The sequence below is a fragment of the Sturnira hondurensis genome, unplaced genomic scaffold (assembly GCF_014824575.4).
Source record: "Sturnira hondurensis isolate 20B ecotype Veracruz unplaced genomic scaffold, ASM1482457v3 Scaffold0016663, whole genome shotgun sequence".
NCBI lineage: Eukaryota > Metazoa > Chordata > Mammalia > Chiroptera > Phyllostomidae > Sturnira > Sturnira hondurensis.
Window position 1 is genome coordinate 14,076,237 of NW_028089294.1, and position 17,963 is coordinate 14,094,199.

At 38.0% G+C, this 17,963-nt stretch overlaps 1 protein-coding gene across 1 annotated transcript in view; it reads right to left on the bottom strand.

Annotated features, from left to right (window-relative positions):
• Positions 1-17,249, bottom strand: part of PPP1CB (protein phosphatase 1 catalytic subunit beta) — a 39,719-nt gene extending 22,470 nt beyond the window's left edge. Inside the window, exons 1-2 of the mRNA XM_037066660.1 lie at positions 17,143-17,249; positions 16,783-16,922 (exon numbers count right to left, since the gene is read on the bottom strand). Of these exons, the coding sequence (XP_036922555.1) occupies positions 16,783-16,834 (52 nt within the window). The 5' untranslated portion in view covers positions 16,835-16,922; positions 17,143-17,249. The remainder of the gene's footprint in view (positions 1-16,782; positions 16,923-17,142) is intronic.
• Between the last annotated feature and the right edge of the window lie 714 nt (positions 17,250-17,963).

Sequence of the window (17,963 nt, forward strand, 5' to 3'; positions counted from 1 at the left end):
TTCCATCTCCATCATTGCTAGTTCTTGATGATGCTCGGTAAGTACCATGGAAACACAGTCGTCCTCTGCACGCCAGGGAGAGGCCTCACAGCCCAAGAGACCGAAGAGGTTTCAAGGACAGCACCTCTGAGTGTTCCACCTACTCTCTGCAAAGTCTTGCATTTAGTAGTAAAAGGCCAAAAATAGCATTAGTAAGAAGGTGTGGCTATGAAGAAAGGAAGATTATGAAAAGAGGCTGACAGTAAGTGGTTTAACTTCACACCCTTCCTTGGAGTATCTCAGCAGTCCCAAGAATTTCAGCAACTACCACTTCTATTTTCTGATCAAAACAAAACAAATTTTAAAATATACTAGATATTTAATAAAATTTGATGCATTATTATCATTATAATAGGGCATATTAAAAATTCTGTAGATGAAGAAAAGCATTTTTCATATGAATTAGCAAATAAAATCCATATACTAATATGGTTCCCAATAACTTCTGGGCTGGAATGGTACGTGGGGAGTTCCTTATTTGCCTTATTAAATTGAAGTTGTAATCATTTCCTCTCCTTTCCTTCTCCACTTGCTCTTTCTCTTTATACACACATACACTTAACCTCTAAATGTACTGCTAGCTCCCATTCAATTGTAACTGAAAATACATTTAAACAAAGAAAACTGTATCTCTATATAGTGGAGTAGAGACTGTATCTCTAATATACCCCAACTATTTCCCATTTACAATGAAGTCCACACATTTCTTGCTTTAAAGTTTCTGGGATTCTTTTGTCAGGGCAAGAGAGGCTTAAAAAAAAAAAAACCCACCCATTGCCAAAAGCCAAACCATGTAAATTTTCCATTAATATAGTAATATATGAGTAACAAAGAGGAGAAAGACAAATATTTAAATGTGCTTTGGCAAATATGAGTTAGTAAGACCATCCCTGAAACTCAAAACAATCAGCAGAACTACTTTTATAATGGGAACTTATCTTAATTAGCTCTCAAACATCAATTAAATATTTACCATAGGCATGTGAATTTTTCTAAGACCAAAAAAGACATCTACCTTTGTACCTTCCATTAAGTATGTAGAATACTAGGTTAGACTGAATGCTCTGTGACAGGAACAATTTTTAATCCTGGCATTAAAAGTTTTAACTGTGGGAAATGATGGTGAAAAATACAGTTCTACAATCAAGACAAAACATACCTGTTTCAGGTTAAAGAAAAAAATGCATTCTCCTTGAAAGAGTAAAGATCTCTGGTTGCTTTCAAATGAGAAATTCACTTCGTAGATTAGCAGTATTGGGTTGAGACTAGTGTGGGGTCACTTTTACATGTCAACTTACGGTGTCTAAATTACAGTGATAAATATTGTATGTCATATTTGTTTCATTTTCTCTGTAAGTTATGACTCTATTTAATTTTGACCTCGCAAGTGAGCAATTTAGGTACACTAAGGTGCATTCTGACTTAACATTTTTATAGAGCTAAAAATGCTGAAACTATGTAAGTCACGGAAACTACGAATTTGCCAAAACAAAAATATAGCACATAAAACATCTTAAGTTTCTGATTCTGAAATGCACGTTTTCCCCCAATTAATATCTCTGAAGGTGGGATATACTTTTGCAATAAAAAATTTCTCACAAGTATAATTGGCAGTAGCTCCCCAACTGCAGCGGTGCGTAACAGTGTATTTCATAATCAATCACATCTAGGACTTGATTAAATGCCGTTAGGCTAAACTTTCTTCCAAAGATTAAGCCTTTGACGAATGACCACATTTTAAGAATACATTAGCTGAGTGCTAATATAGGATAGATAGATGGCTCAGAGCAACTCCAGCTACCTTCCCATTCAAAAGTAGGCTCCCTTATACACAGGAGTTCTCCAGGAAGTGTTACCCCTCTTTCAATTTTCTGTAAGAAACTGTGTAAAACTGATAAAAGGTCTTCTTTAAATATTTAGGCCCCAGTGAAACCATCTGGGCCTAGAATGTTCCTTTTGAGAAGTTGTTCAAGTATAAATTCATTTTCTTTAACACATATAAGACTATTCATATTTTCTATACCTTGTATTAGTTTTGCCAAGATGAGTTTCTAAATTATCAAATTTATTAGCATTATTTATAATATGACTATCCTAATATATAAACATATAATGTGAATAATATAAATATTATATATTATATATGGCACAATATATTATAAATAACATGTTAATAAACTATAACTTAAATAATATATATTTATATATAAATATATTTTATGTAAAATATATATATATAACTTGTGCCTAATGGTAATTATCAACCATTTGAGAATGGACTGCATGCTTCATGGTCCTTTACTCCACATATCAGTATAGCCCTGACATGGCTCAGTGGGTTGGGAATCATGCTGCAAACCTGAAGGTTACTGGATTGATTCCCAGTCAGGGCACAGGCCTGGGTTGCGGGTCAGGTCCCCTGTTGGGGGCACGCAAATGGTAGCCTATTGATGTTTCTCTCACATATTGAGGTTTCTCTCCCTCGCCTTCTCCCTCCCTTGCCCTCTCTCTAAAATTAAATATCTTTTAAAAATGACAGTGTAGATTTTATAAGAATATCCTCTTATATAATCCTAGTATTAATACAAGTTATCAAATTCAGGGAACTTAATGATACAAATCTAAGAATAAATTACATTCTTAAGTTTATTCATGCCCTTTACAGCGTTTTCTTCCCTTCTAGTACAGAATTCAATCCAGGATTACACCATTGCATTTATTCCACCTCTTTAGTCTCCCCTTTAATAGTGATGTCTCCTGTATCTTTCTTGGGTGTTTTCTATTTTTTATATTATCAGTCTTTCTAGGGATTTATCAATTTTCAAATTTTTCAATATCACTTTCGTGAATCATACATCTGCTTTTTGATTTCAGCTTTTTAAAAAAGATTGTATTTATTTTTAGAGAGGGGAAGGGAGAGAGATAGAAAGGTAGAGAGAACCTCACTGTGTGGTTGCCTCTCAAGCACAACCTGGCCTGCAACCCAGGCATGTGCCCTGACTGGGAATTGAACCAGCAATCCTCTGGTTCGCAGGCCAGTATTCAATCCAATGAACTGAATACACACCAGCCAGGGCTCAGCTCTTAATTTTATATTTTCCTTCTATTTCAATTATAATTTGCTTATTCTTCTATTATCTTGAAATAGAAGCTTAATGTTCAGCCTCTATTTTTTTACTAATACATACACTAAAGCTCTACATTATCACTGTAAGCACTGCTTTTAGTTGCAGTTGCACAAGTTTTGACACCTATATTCATTATTTGGGTCAACAAATGTTAGAATTTTCATTGCTATTTCTTTTTTAGCCAATAAGATATGTAAAAGTACAGTTTAATTTCTAAATATTTGAGGATTTTTCTAGTTATCTGCTACTAATTTCTAGCTTATCATCACTTAAGTCAGAGAACACTGAGATCTCATTTCTTTCATATTTACTGAGATTTGCTTTATTACGTATAGTGTATGGCATACTTTAATAAGTGTTCCATATGTGTTTTAAAAGCACCTACAGTTGACCCTTGAACTGAACACAGTTTTGAACTGCTCGGGCCTACTTTATATGCTGTTTTCCCTCACCCCAAAATTAATACCTATTAGTACTATTCTCACCCAGAATTAGTACTATTTTCAACCTACAGTTGAGAGTCCACAGATGCAGGGGACTGACTATACACATCAATTTATGCTATTTTATATAGGGGACTTGGGCATTTGTGAATTTTGGTATCTGCAGGGGGTCTTAAACCCAATTCCCCATGGGTACAGAGGGTAGTTAAATCTGAGAGGAGTCAAAAGTTATACATGGATTTTTGACTGCACTTCAACCCCCACAGCGTTTGAGAGTCAACTGTATATCCTGTAGTTGTTGGGTAGCGTGTTCTGTATATGTGTCAATTAGGTCAAGTTGATCGTGTTAAATTTTTTGTTTGTTCTATTAGTTACTAAGAAAGTGCATTAATCTACTGTGGTTGTGGCTCTATTTTAACTTTTTGGTTCTACCAACTTTTTGTGTGTTTTAGACCTGTATTATTAAATACCTAAAAATTTTAAGATAATTGTATCTTCCTGCTAAACTTTATTCTCTTAATATTATATAATTCCCTTTTTTATCTCTAACAATACTTTTTGTCTTATACTCTTTTGACATTACTATATAGCCAACTCAGGTTTCTTTTAGTTCATTTACATGTGATATATTTTTACCATTCCTTTACTTACTCATCTGTGCCCTTAGAATTAAATGCCCCTTGTAGACAGTATACAGGTTATGTCTTCTGAGCTGTCTTGAATGCCTGTTCCTTTTACATTTATTATAATTACTGACGGCTGAGTTGAAGTCTACCACCCTGTCCTTTGTTTTGTCTCATTTGTTCTTTATTTCTCTTTTCTTGCATTTCTTTAGAGAAATGAAATGAATGACTTTTTATTATTCCATTTTCTCCCCTATTAGCTTTTTAGTTATATATTCTTTTTCTTTTGGTTGTTACTGTAGAGATAACAAGTAACTTTTGACTGATCTACCATCTCCAGCCTTCTGTTCTACAGTTATCATATAGTATTGCTTCCACAAATTTTAAACCCCACAAGCAGAAATTATTTTGAAGAAAATTTATATTTACATGCATTAACCCTCATTGTTGTTCATTTCCTTCTGCAGTTCTATGCTTTTATTTGGGATCATTTTCTTTCAATATGAACTTCCCTTTGCATTTTCCAGTGATGTCTATTATATATAAATTTCTTTTGTCTTTACTTTGCCTTCACTTGTGAAAGATATGAATGCTCCCTGAATTTAGAATCAGAGGTTAGCATTCTTCTTTTTTTCCCTCGCACTTTAAGAGCTCATCCTAGTGATATCTGGCTTCTGTAGTTTTAGGAAATATATCAACCATTCCTTGATGATTTCTTTCCTCTGGTAGCTTTTAAGATTTGCTTTTTCTTTGACTTTTAGCAGTTAGGTCTATGATGGGTCTCACTATGGCTTTATTTGTATTTTTCCTGCTTGAAATTCACAGATGATCTTTAATCTGTGTTTGGGTATCTTTCTCAGTTTTGGAAAATTCTTAGTCATCATTTTTTATATCTCATGGCTCTCCTTCTAGGACTCCCTCTGTATATGTTAAACCTTTCCACTGTCTTACAATTTCTTCTTGTATTTCACCTTCTTGTTTTCCTCTCTCAGCACTGCATAATTACCAAAGTTTAAATGTTAATGTATTTTTTTAGTTGTAGTGTTTCCAGGTCTGATAAAAATTTTTCTCTTTTCCTCTTTATTCTGAGTACATTGAATCAGTTATTTTAAAGCCTCTGTGTGAAAACTCTAACATCCAAATTATCTGTGGATTTGTCCCTCCAGCCCCCACCCCTTGGTTTTTGGTCAATTAATCCTGTTAGTATATCCTGGGTAAAATATTTGATTATGGATGAAAAACTGTAGAAGCTCTAAACAGTATCTTCCTCCACAGTTGCTTCCTTTTAGCAGCAGAGTGCCAATGGCACCCACATTTTTTTCAGGGTTGATCTATTTCAATTTTGCCTTCATTCTTAGGGAGTGGCCCTGAGATCGCAATGGAAAACTCAAGGTGTAATACGGCCCCGCTGACTTGGCAGACAGAGTCTGAACGTCAACTTTTGGTAATCTGGTACTGGGGAGATGGTGGAATCTCTGTTCAGATCTTTAGCCTCCCAGCTACTGTCTTAGAATTTTCTATCGCACATATATATATACCTTAGAAGTCAACTAATGACTTTAGGGGAACCTGACTGCAGATTTTAAAGTCAGAATCTATGTGGATTTTGCCTCTTTTGGATTTAAATTTCAACCATTTTAATGCCCCAGACTTTCTCCTCTCTTCTATGTCAGTTAAGACTGTATGACTTTATGCTTGGGGTCCATTCCTCTATGCTCTCAGGAAAAAAGCCAGAATGACTGGTGAGCTCACTGGTGCTTCCTGTCCCTCAAAGATCAAAACAAACACTTCCTGTGTTGGACACTCTTCAAGAACTGTTGGGTACACACCATAAATTCAGTTACCTAAAGAATTTAGAGGAATACTTTGCCAAGGACCAGACAATGTGGGTCCCAACCCTGTATTTTACCTAACTGAATCAGTCACAAAACTTTGGTAAAAGTACCAGTCTCCTGATTCCTGATAAGTTACTTTTTATGCACATATTTACATCAGAAAAGGGGGAAAACACTAATACCTGAGGGTCAAATTTGGCCCCATTTTGTGTGTGTGTGTTTTTTTTTAAAATTCTCACCCAAGGATATGTTTTTACCTATTTTAGAGAGAGAGAGAGAGAGAGAAATACCAATGTGAGAACAAAACCTTGATCAGTTGCCTCCTGTACGAGCACCCTGACTGGGTGCTGCAACCTTTTGGGCATGCTTAAGGGCCCAATGCCTGTTTTTCCACAACTTGTGTTTTCACAGTTTTTTAAGTCGTTGGGGGTAAAAAGACCAATACTTTGTGACATAAAAATTATATGACAAAGACCACATGGGGCATTCTCATCACTTGGCACTTCTTCCCAGTGTACCATAAATCGCAGAGATGCAGTTGTAACTCAACAGTGTCTCGAGTGCTGTGCTTATTGCTGTACCACATTTTATTTTACTTTTATTACCAGTGCATATTCATCATGTCAAAGCAATGTAAGTGGAATGTGAGTGTCGTGCTTTTAAGGCACAGCAGAGTGTGGATTATTCTGTTACTGAATTAGGTGGCTGGGCATTGTAGTTGTGACATTACAGCTGTGTTACAAGAATATATGTTCATCACAACATTCCCAATTCAGAGGAAAGTGAGTCAAGAAAAAATTTAAAAATATGAATGGAATCTCACCCCAGCAGAATTTCTTCACAAAAATAAAAAAGGCTGCAATCAAAGTACGTTTTCAACTGATTCATATCTTAGCAGGTGAGGAAAACCATTTACTAACGGCAAATTAATCAAATCATATTTGACTGGAAAAGCCAAATAAATATGTCTTGAGACAATAATCTTGCTTAGGACTATTAGACTTTCTGTAAAAAACAGTTGAGGGCATTGGAAGCAACATCAATAATCAGTCAAAAAAGCAATACAAATGACTGTGAGTGGTTTTCCTAGGCTATTCTGAGTTTACAGGTCTTATCAATACTTAGTTGCTGCTTTTTGAGGAGAGAACAGTGAATAGGAAGTGGATAGGAGTTAGCCTCTATAAATAGCTGGTGTAGAACAAATACAGGTAAGACTATTTTCAAAGAAGCTGTGGGGGGAAAAATACCGATGGTGATAAAAATACAAGGAGCAGAAAAAGACCTAGTTGGACAGTTTTACGGAGCTTGTGGAAATTTAAGTGTTTGAAGTCTATGCAGCCATTATTCATCAGAAAAACGTTGTAATCAGTTATGTATTATTGAAGTGGTAATCAAGGGTGAAGTTCATCAGCTCTCGTGAACTTAAGCACTTTCAGTTTCATGAGTCTGTCAAAAAATAAAAGCTGACTATCCTGAACTGCTCTATCTACCACATAGCAGTTCAATGGCTTAGTAGTGATAAAGTTTTATTGTGACTTTTCTTTTTGAGTTCAGGGCCAGTACTGACATTTTTATAAAGAAAAATCAACTTCAATCACTATCAAACACTGAGTAGTTTTATAAATTAGATTTTGCTGCAAACTCAGTAGTGTTTCTTAATGATTCCTAAAATTATAAAGTCCCCCGCCAAAAAAAAATTTACTGAAACATGCTGTGATTAAGTCATTCTGACAACTAATGTTGCTTGAATCACAAGCAAATGTCAAGTTACTTTATACACTTCTAGTGCTGTCAAAGTTAAAACAAGTGAGATCTTCACTCCCTCACTGATTTGCATGAGATGTTTTCTAAACTCAAGCCACAGTTCTAACAGCATTCTTCAGACACAACTGTTAGTGCAAAATACATCAAAAGCTATTTAATTGTGCAGATGAGAAGCTTTGGCCTAATCCTCTCCTGGAATTGATTAATCTGCAATGTAATGACATGCTGGCAAGCAAATATCAAGAGAAGGCTAATAGAATTCTATGACTGCCCCCCAAGTGGATGACTAAACCACTTAGCTAAAGTCATATGCTTGTGGACAGGTTATCAGTATTTGGCAGTACCTGTGTTAAAAGACATCTTCCTAGATAAAATGCATCAACAGATGAACACTTGGATTGATTCTGCTATAGAATAGCAACTGAACCTTGATTAAGCAAAATGGTATCTTCCTCCCCAAGAACTCCCCTCTTCTCAGGATTACAAAGAAAATTGTACTCAATCATTATACTTCAAATTTTGAATTCATGTGAAAATGTTTTCAATGCAGGTTTGTCTTTTAAATTACAAATGGTGTATGCTATATATATGTGTGTTATGTGTATACTAAATTTTATCTTTCAAGAAGCACCTGCTCTTTCCTCCATCAAGTTCTTATTAATACCTGCCTTCTCTGAAACAGAAAGGATGCCAAGAAAAAAGGAACTAATTCCACTATCATGTCTGTTCCATGAAATCTTAGTAATCCTCATTAATCTTCAAAACTTTAATTTCAGTTTGGTATACCCCACCTCTACCCTAATAAAGATTAATCAACAGCAAAGTTCACTTAAATCCAGGTTTCCCACATTTCCTAAATCTTTCTGTACAATGAAATATCAACTGCAACATACATGCTGTGACAAAAGTAGATTTACGGTTGTTTGTATGGAAAATACAATAATTAATGATAATGAGAATAACCTATAACCAAGATTACTCTATGCAGCAAAACTATCATTTAGAATTGAAGAACATACAAAGAGCTCCCCAGACAAGAAAAAGCTGTAAGGATTTCATCACCACCAAACTAGTATTACATGAAATGTCAGAGGGTCTTCTTTAAGAAAAAGAAAAAGATTAAAGCCCTGGCTGGTGTAGCTCAGTGGATTGAGCACAGGCCTGCGAACCAGACGATTGCGGTTTGATTCCCAGTCAGGGCACATTCCTGGGTTGCAGGCCAGTTCCCAGCGGGGGACACATGAGAGGCAACCATACCTTGATATTTCTCTCCATCTCTCCTTCCCTTCCCCTCTAAAAATAAATGAATAAAATCTCTAAAAAAAGATTTAAAAAATATTAGGGGAGGGAGGTGGGAGAGAGTGAATTAAAGAAGGGGGAGGGATTAGCCAAAACATATATGCATAACCCATGAACACGAACTGTGTGTTGACTGCCAGAGGGTAGGGGGTGTGGCAGGGGAGGAGGGCTGGGGGAAACAGGGACATTTGTAAGTGTCAATAAAAAATTAGGGGAAAAACAAAAATATGAGTAAAATGGTAATAAATACATATCTATAAGCAACTGAATCTAAAAAAAAACAAAATGAACACAAAAAAACAAAAAATACAAGAATAAACTTTCGCATACTCACAAGTTTAAACCTACTTTTGCCTAGCCTGTATTTTGCACATAAGTCTGCCTTTAAGCCACAAAAAGGAATGTATAATTTTTATAACTGGCTATAACGTGGACTTTTAGTTTTAAGTGAAGAATTAGGCAGATGCCATAATTTCAATTTACTTTAAGTCTGATAGGAATGACTAATGTGGTTTCAGAGCCTACAGATGGCCTTCAGGAGCCCTGTATAACACCAACAAACGTCTATGATATTGTGTATGTACAAGAACATATACATTTTTCTGAGGCAACCCATGGCTTTCATGAATTCTCAAAGGGGTCTATGAATCATCTTTAAAAATCATCCCAGGGACAAGGTAAACAGGTACTGAGAAAATGTAAAGTAACATATAGGTGAGGGCTAGACAATTCAGGGGGAGAGGAAGGCGTGCCAGAGCCCTGTGGTTCCCAGAGTGCGATTCCTTTCTCACTGTGGACATCTGCATGGTGTAAAAACAGTGGCTGGTAAAACTGCCAGCACCTTAGCACACACTTAGCACTGAATCAGTGGTGCCCACCATGGTGTACTTATAGCCATGCATTTACAGTGAAACACAGAGAAGCCCAGTGTCATTAAGAATGGCCTTGATGAAGCAGTAAAAACAATCAATTTATTAATCTCCACCACTGAGTATACATCTTTTAATACTCTTCTGTATGGTGAAACAGAAAGTACCCATAAAGCATTTCTGCTGCACACCAAAGTACAATGGTTGTCTCCTAGAAGAGCACTCATGCGACTGGTTTAGTTCTAAGCTGATCTAGCCTTTTTTTTTTTTAACAAAACATCTTTTTTTACTAGAAAGCACAACTGACAAACTATGGTTATTCAGATACTCTTAAAAAGAAAAGTGCCTGTCATTTCAACAAAAATTGACAGCATTTGTTGCTAATGATGACTCAAACTTTCCAGTGAAATTTAAAATTTTGGAAACCTTGTATCCAGCATCATGAATGTGACAGTTTTTCCACACTTAAGGACTCTTATAATATTTTACTGCAACATCAACAAATGGAATTTTTTGATGTTGTATAAGGTATGTCAACATTTGAACATCTGCACAACTTAGCATTAACCAGTGTTCTCTAAATGACCAATGTATGTTACAAAGTCATGTGTAAGATCCACTTAAAGTGCAAGATAAGAGCAATGAATTTTAATGTAAGAAAAAAATTCACTGATACGTTAGATTCCACATCACAATTAGCTGTTAAGAAATTACTACTTGTTGATTTTGGGGGTATAATATTAAAGAATACCCACAATTATATAATAGATGTCCTTAAACCTCTTTTACAAGGAAAAGTAACTTCGATTTCTCTAAATCTTGAACATGGGGGATAGGATTAGGGGAAAAAGTAAAAATAATGTTAGGTAAGTACAAAAAGCCAAGAAAAATGTTTTGGTCACCCCATAATTGACTGGTTGGGAACTCGGGGATATTCTGATGAACATTCTGGGGATAAAACTCCTTTATAATGAAATAAAGTGTTTCAAAACTTCCAAATTATATAATGCCAGCAAAAATGAAGACCCCAAAGCAATGTTCCCACTAGATTATGCACATGATATAAATACCTCTCTCCTTGTCCTTGTACCAATGCAGGTAAATTTGGGAAGGGAGAGCTCTGAGGCCAGTGATTTTTGGGAAGGTTATATATACTCTCACAAAATCACAATGTGAATTGTGCAGAGGCAGGACAAAGGACAACTCTCACTGTCCTTTTACTACTTCTTCTATTGTACGACAAGTACCCACCCAGACCACAAACTGAATTCGTCTATCAAACTAGGAAAAGACTGGCTACTGATTATTTACACTTATTTACCTTCAGAATTAATTTCTGCACTTTTAGTCTTCTACCCCTAATTGTGGAATAAAGATGTTATTTCCATTAAAGCATTTTCATTTATCCAATAGATGGAAAGTCTGGTTGCACGGTATATTTTAGAGAATAATGTATAAAAACAATCACATTTCACCCACTAATAACCAAGACTTCAAAAACAATCCAGTTCAGTCTTGGGGGGAGCAGATGGAAGGTGCACAAAAAGAACTGTGCCGGAGAGATCTCTTCCTCCTATCTTCTCTGATCCTCTACTTTCCAGGAAGGGTAAGCCTTGAAATGGCTATTTACAGCAGCTAGAGGAGCAGTGATCGCTGCCTGAAGGTATAAATTTGTTTCCTCGAAAAATTAATCCTAGGAGATTGGACTGAGAATCCCTGTTCTCACCACCACACTACTGCTAAGCCTACTGACATCTACAAACCATTTCTCCCCGCATCCCTATGTCCTAAGACTTCTATGATAACCTGTTTCAGAAACACTTACTTTAGTTATTTCTGAATAGCTTGACATTCTTATGAACTTACATTATTTACATGTATTCAAGTTGTTTAAGAATGCCTGCCTTTGGAATGGATACTCTTTAACAGAGATGAGAGAAAAAAAACCTACCAGATACAATTTACTATCTTTTTCACTAATCCGAAATCTTAATATAATCCTGTCTCTAGACTCAAATGTAAACAGATTTCTAAATCCCAATGAATCCTAATCTTGGATTTAGATATTTACCAGAGAGCCCTAGCTCTCCCCATTAACAAAACAGAAACACTTCTAGGCTCCTTCTTTAAACTGTCAAACTTTCCCTCACCTGCAGGAACTCATGAGAAAACAAACAAACCTAATTTTTGAATCAGTTTTAAAAAATGGGGCATCTTATGCCTCCTCTAGCCTCTCAGCCAAGAGTAAGGAAAAGAAGAAAGTATCTCCCAGGTGATTTCCCCTGCTCCCCAACCTGCTTTTTTCTAACAAACCTGGCTTTGCACCTGTACACTTTCCCCCATAGAAATTGAGGCTGCAAGGACCAAACTAGCACTTCCTTCAAACTGCCCAACCTTTCGACTGCAAGGTCATAATTAAAGAATTTAATCAGAAAAAAAGGCTTTAAACAGTCTGGCAGTTCCTCAAAAGGTTAAACATGCAGTTACCATAAGATGCAGCAATCCCACTTCTAGTTATATTTATTATATAAACACACACACATATCCAAGGGAACTGAAAATATACCCACAGGAAAACTTGTACACAAATATTCATAGCAGTATTTTTGACAATAGCCAAAAATAAATAAATAAAAGCAACTCAAGTGATGAATGAAATGTTATTTTTATATTATTCAGCCATAAAGAAAATGAAGTACTGACATATGTTCCAACATGAGTAAACTGTAAAAACATTAAAAGAAGTCAATCATAAAAGACCACATATTATACAACTTCATTTATATCAAATGTCAAGAACAGGCAAACTCCAGACAGAAAATAGACTTAGTGGCTGCCTGGTGTAGGGGAGGAGGGAAGCGGCAGGGGAACAAGAGTTGTGTTTCAGGGTGGGAGCTGAGAAAACGTTCTAAAGGTGACTGTGCTGACAGTTGTACACCTCCTAATATACGAAAAATCACTGAATTATACAATTCACACAGGTGAACTGTATGTTATATGAATCACATCTAAATAAAACTAATTTAAAAAGGAAACTTTAATGTGGTTTCATTAATACATTTTATTTTTCAAATGCATTCTTTTATTAACTTTCAAAAGAACATATAAGAGGAAAATTTCCTACTTGCTTAGTCTGTCAGTCTAAGTAAATTTTAATAGTACATGACCCACAAGAAAGGAAAGGGAACTGTATACTGAATGATCACAGCAATTCCACAAAATCAGACATTTGACAGGTTGAGACAAAGTGAAAAATGCATTTGAAAACCCAAAATTTTCATAAAGCTACTGGTGGGCCAAAAGTATAAATACAATCATATTCTACCACAGAAGTGTATACAGAGCTAACAGTCTACAATTCATGTTGCAATATTCAAGCTTAACTCTGTGGCCAAGTCAAAGAAAAAAACTTTAAGAAAACCTTTCTATCATACAGCAAGTAGATTTTGAAATATTTCTTAAGACATTTGCAATGATGAGAAATATTCATGATATAATACTTGGAAAATTAACCCACAAAGCTATTAAAATAATATTCTAATAGCATAAAGTATGTGAACAAAAATATACCAAAATTTCAAAAAGACCTGTCTCTCCATTGTGGAATTACAGGACTTGGGTTTTTTCCCCAATTACACTTTTCTGTTTCACAAATTTTCTGAAAGAATACTTTCACAATCAGGAAAAAAAGCAAATCTCAGAACAGTTTTACACATCTATGATATATACACAATATATGACATATATAATCAGGTATCTGATATATACATAACAAACACATGTTAATTATTATTAACTAGTACAGTCCACTTTTTAAACATCTGGATCAAGTCTGTGCTGGCAAGAGACCTAGTACTACCTTAGCTGGAGGAAAGCAGCCTTCCATACTTAACCTCTTCCCATAACATCAGATTCTACTCATCCCATTTCACCTCCTGCAAAATAAACTCACCATTTATAGTTTGAATAAACTATGAACTTATTTTGCTATACTTTTGTGCCATACTTCCACTGCCACCCTAACTCTTTGGAACTACTGATATCAAAGATTTCTCAGGATCTGCATAGGAACTAGCTGCAATTTAAATTATCAGTCAAAAGCACTGCAATAAGCCACAAGAATGTGGTAGCAGGGTCACTACTGGGGGCACAGTGGCTTATACTTCTAAGTAAAATTTAACCCAAGAAAATATAACTGAAGAAATATGCACTATCCAAACAGTAAGTCGGTACACTATTTTGCACTGAATAATAAAATTTAAAAATTGCTCTAGGCACTTTGTAAATATGGCATCAATGATACATCCACCCAGAAAGAAAAATACAAAGCAAAACTTGAAATATAGTTACTAAAGTTTTATAGTTAATTTGCAATTTAATATAATAAAAAAAGAACCAAGAATCAAGAATATTATGGAACTCTAATCAACATTTTAAAATGGGATGGAGCCCTGCTGATTCCCCACCCTTACCCATGTAGAGAAACTGTGCCAAATTTAACTTGTATGTTAATGTAATTTTTTTAAAAAGTAACTATTCTGCTGGGCAGCTTTTACAAAATACCACCACTTAAACTTGAGTTATATTTAACTAGAAAGTGACTTCACTGGGGCAAAAAAGTACAAAATGTTTTATTTGAAGGCAAAAATAATTACTGATTAGAAAATCCAAGTCTGTTTTGGATGTCATTAAATGAGTCTAGATTTTGGAAGGGGATGGGAGAGGAGGAGCCTGGAGAATTTAAGAATCTCAGGAGGTACTGTCAAACTAAACATAATTCTCTAGATTAAGAAGTAATGAAACTTTTTACTGATAGGTGTGTTGAACATAAGAAAAGACAGGAGGTTAAAAGAGCCCCCAAATCACTTATTTATATTGGGAGTTCCTTGAGCGAACAGCCTGTGTCTTGTCTTTGAATTCCCAGTGACTGGCACAATGCAGGTCCGTCCATAAAAGTTCGCTAATTTAAAAGGGGAAAATGTCTGGACTAGAGGTATCATCAATAAAAGGAAAAATGATCGGTTAAAACCAGAACCAAACATTTCGTTTGAATTCATAAAAAAAGGAAGCATTCATTTCTATTTTTCACACCATATTTTTTCCCACTAGTAAAGATTCTGAAGTATCTATAATCATAAAAAGATGCATTTGACTTAAAAGGCTCCAGATCAAACACTTTAAAACAGGTAAGCCTACTGTGTTTTATGCCTATAAAATAAATATATACATGGAAAACAAAAGCTAAGAAATTGAGATACAAACATCAGATTTTTAAATAATTAAATTTATAAGCCAAATTTAAAAAGTATAAAAACCACTATGGGCCTAATCTTCCCCCAAAGTTAACAAGATATTATATTTTTAGAATAGTTATATTTCTCTCTTACAACAACACAATTACTAAATACAATTTCTTTCAAAGCAAATGTCTCCAACACTCAGCAAGATTTTCATATCTGCTTAAGTCCACAAAGTCTTAAGTAGTGAACACTAACTGCAGGCACCAGGGGGCCTCCCAGGAATAACTTAGTAGTAAAGAAAAAGGTAAATAAGAGTTCCTGGTGAAACTCGCTTCTTACTCAGTCTTAGATGGCTGGAAGGCTTTCACATCTGGAGCGAATATACTGTACTTTGTTTCACAACGAGTACACAGAACTGAAGAGATACCGACAAGGGCTTAAAAAAAAAAAAGAAAGAAACTAGCGCCCCTCCCCATACAATCTGATGCTTTTCCGAATATAAGTACGTATTGCTTTACTGTATCTATTACCTTCAGGAGATTTGAAAACAAGTAAGAGTTGCCACATATGAGATTTCCGTCGGTTTCTGGGAGAAAGGACTCAAATTTTTTTTTAAGGCTTAATTTTTTCCCTACACATCCACAAAGCAGTGATGACGCAAATTTTAGGGTAAAGCGATTCACCGGGAGAAGACTGCGATTAACTCTGAATATCCTGGCCTCTCCCCGTCTTCACCCCAAAATAAAACTATTCAATAAAAACTGAAGGATCCGCAAACTTCAAAGGCTGTAAAGACTTGTAAATACCTTTTAAAACACAAGTGGCCGTACAACAGACCTTCCCTAAGTTTGATACTGAATCCTGTTCAAACCTGTTAAATCCTCAAACCCGAAGGCTAATACCTTCAGCAAACGTGTCTACATAGTCCATTTTTCTTGCGTGCATCTTCAACTTGATCAAACACTTTTTACTATATTTTTACCAAAATAATAAATGGGAGATACTCAAGTCCCGCGGTAACCCGCTCCTGGAACAGAGTCGGTCCTAAAGCATCATATAAAACAGCAGATCAGCGCAGACAATCTTCTACAGAAGGTTTTTTTAAAAAAAAATCACTCCCGGAACTAGAATCGGAGGCAGCCAAGGGCATTGCACAAAGAGAACAAGGGAAGAAATACACCTTCCACGGACATACAATGCGGAGGAGCACGGATCCTGGCACCCTCCTTGGGAACGGTCACCCAGCACTCCTGGGCTCCTCGCACCCCTAGGCTCGCGCGTCGCGAGTTGCCGGTCCCCGAAAGTCCGCGGGGACCCTACCCAACGGGCCTCGCCCGGCAGCCTGCGTCCACAGCCCCTCTAGCTCTGCCTCACCCCCGGCGCTGTTCCCGGAGGCCGCTCCCCCCCACCCCGGCCAACTAGCCTCCCAGGAGGAGGCCGCCTCGGGGCGGGAAAGCCGGTCCCTCCGGTTTCCGCAGCAGAGAGAGACTGGGGACTCGGCGAGGCGCCCCCTCCCTGCGGCCGGCCCAGCCCCGCACTCACCCTCCAGCAGTCGGGTGATGAGACTGTCCACGTTCAGCTCCCCGTCCGCCATCTTGTCGGCACCAGACGCTCCTTCCCGGCAGCCGGAACAAGGGCTTCTCGGCGGCGGAGGCTGCGGCGACCGCTCTGCGTTCCCTCACCTGCAAGTCACGCGGCGTTTCGCCCCGGTTCCAGCTCCCCCTTTTCCCGGGCCCTCCCCCCACCCCCTCCCCACCAAGTAGTGGAGAGCGCGCACTCGGAGGCACACACAAATAAATAAATAAATAAGCAAGCAAGCGGAGCCCCCACGAACAGGGCCGCGTCAGACCCGGCCACCACCTCGTCCCCCTCTTCGGCACCGCCCAGCTCCGCAAAGCTCACCAGCGCCGCCGACAGCCCCACCCGCGGAGCTACTCTCTCCGCACCGCGCAGCCCCGCCACCGCGCCACGCAGCCCCGCGCAGGCGCACGGCGCTCTCCTTCGCGGACACTTTTCGCCGCCCCTGCCTCCGCGCAATCGCACTGGACTTGGTTCTCCCGCCAGCACCGCGGCCACCGGCGCCACAGCCTTCGCGCGGTAGCATCGCCCGCCCTGGCCGCTTGCACTGCGCGGAATTGCAGTGGAGGCTCCCGGGGTTGGTTGCGCGTGGGTAGCGCCGGCCTTCCCGCTTCCCAGCTGCTAGGCCCTGGCGCTCGACAGATGTAGTCGTTGTGCCCTTCCCGCCTCGCTTTTCTTTTTTTGGCTTCATTCCCGGGCTTTGCAAGCAATCCTTCATGTTTCCGTTAATCGGGAAACGCGGACTGCATTACACTTGTTTGAGGCAGCTGCGGTAGAGGCAGTTCCAGTATGAGGTTCAAGAGTAGGTGGGCACCAGAGAGAAGCCTCGCTTGGCCGATACTGACACTGAGGAGGCTCTTGGCCTGAGTGTGAGCAGTGGCCTGTGGGCAGTGTGGAGGTCAGCAGTTAAGGCTGCAGCTTGGAAGCAGAGCCAGGAGAAGGCTGCCAATGGTGTAGGAGGCATTGGTTGGACCAGGCACCGTGCAGGACATCAGCCCTGTGTAGCACGCAAGCCTGGAGACTGGCAGACTCATATAGTAGGGGACTCATATAGTAGTTCTGATTACATGAAGGAAACTGCCTCCCATTCTTTTTGGACAAGTGGACATGAGCCCTTAGAAAAGGGATCAGGCTAAGATCCCTGT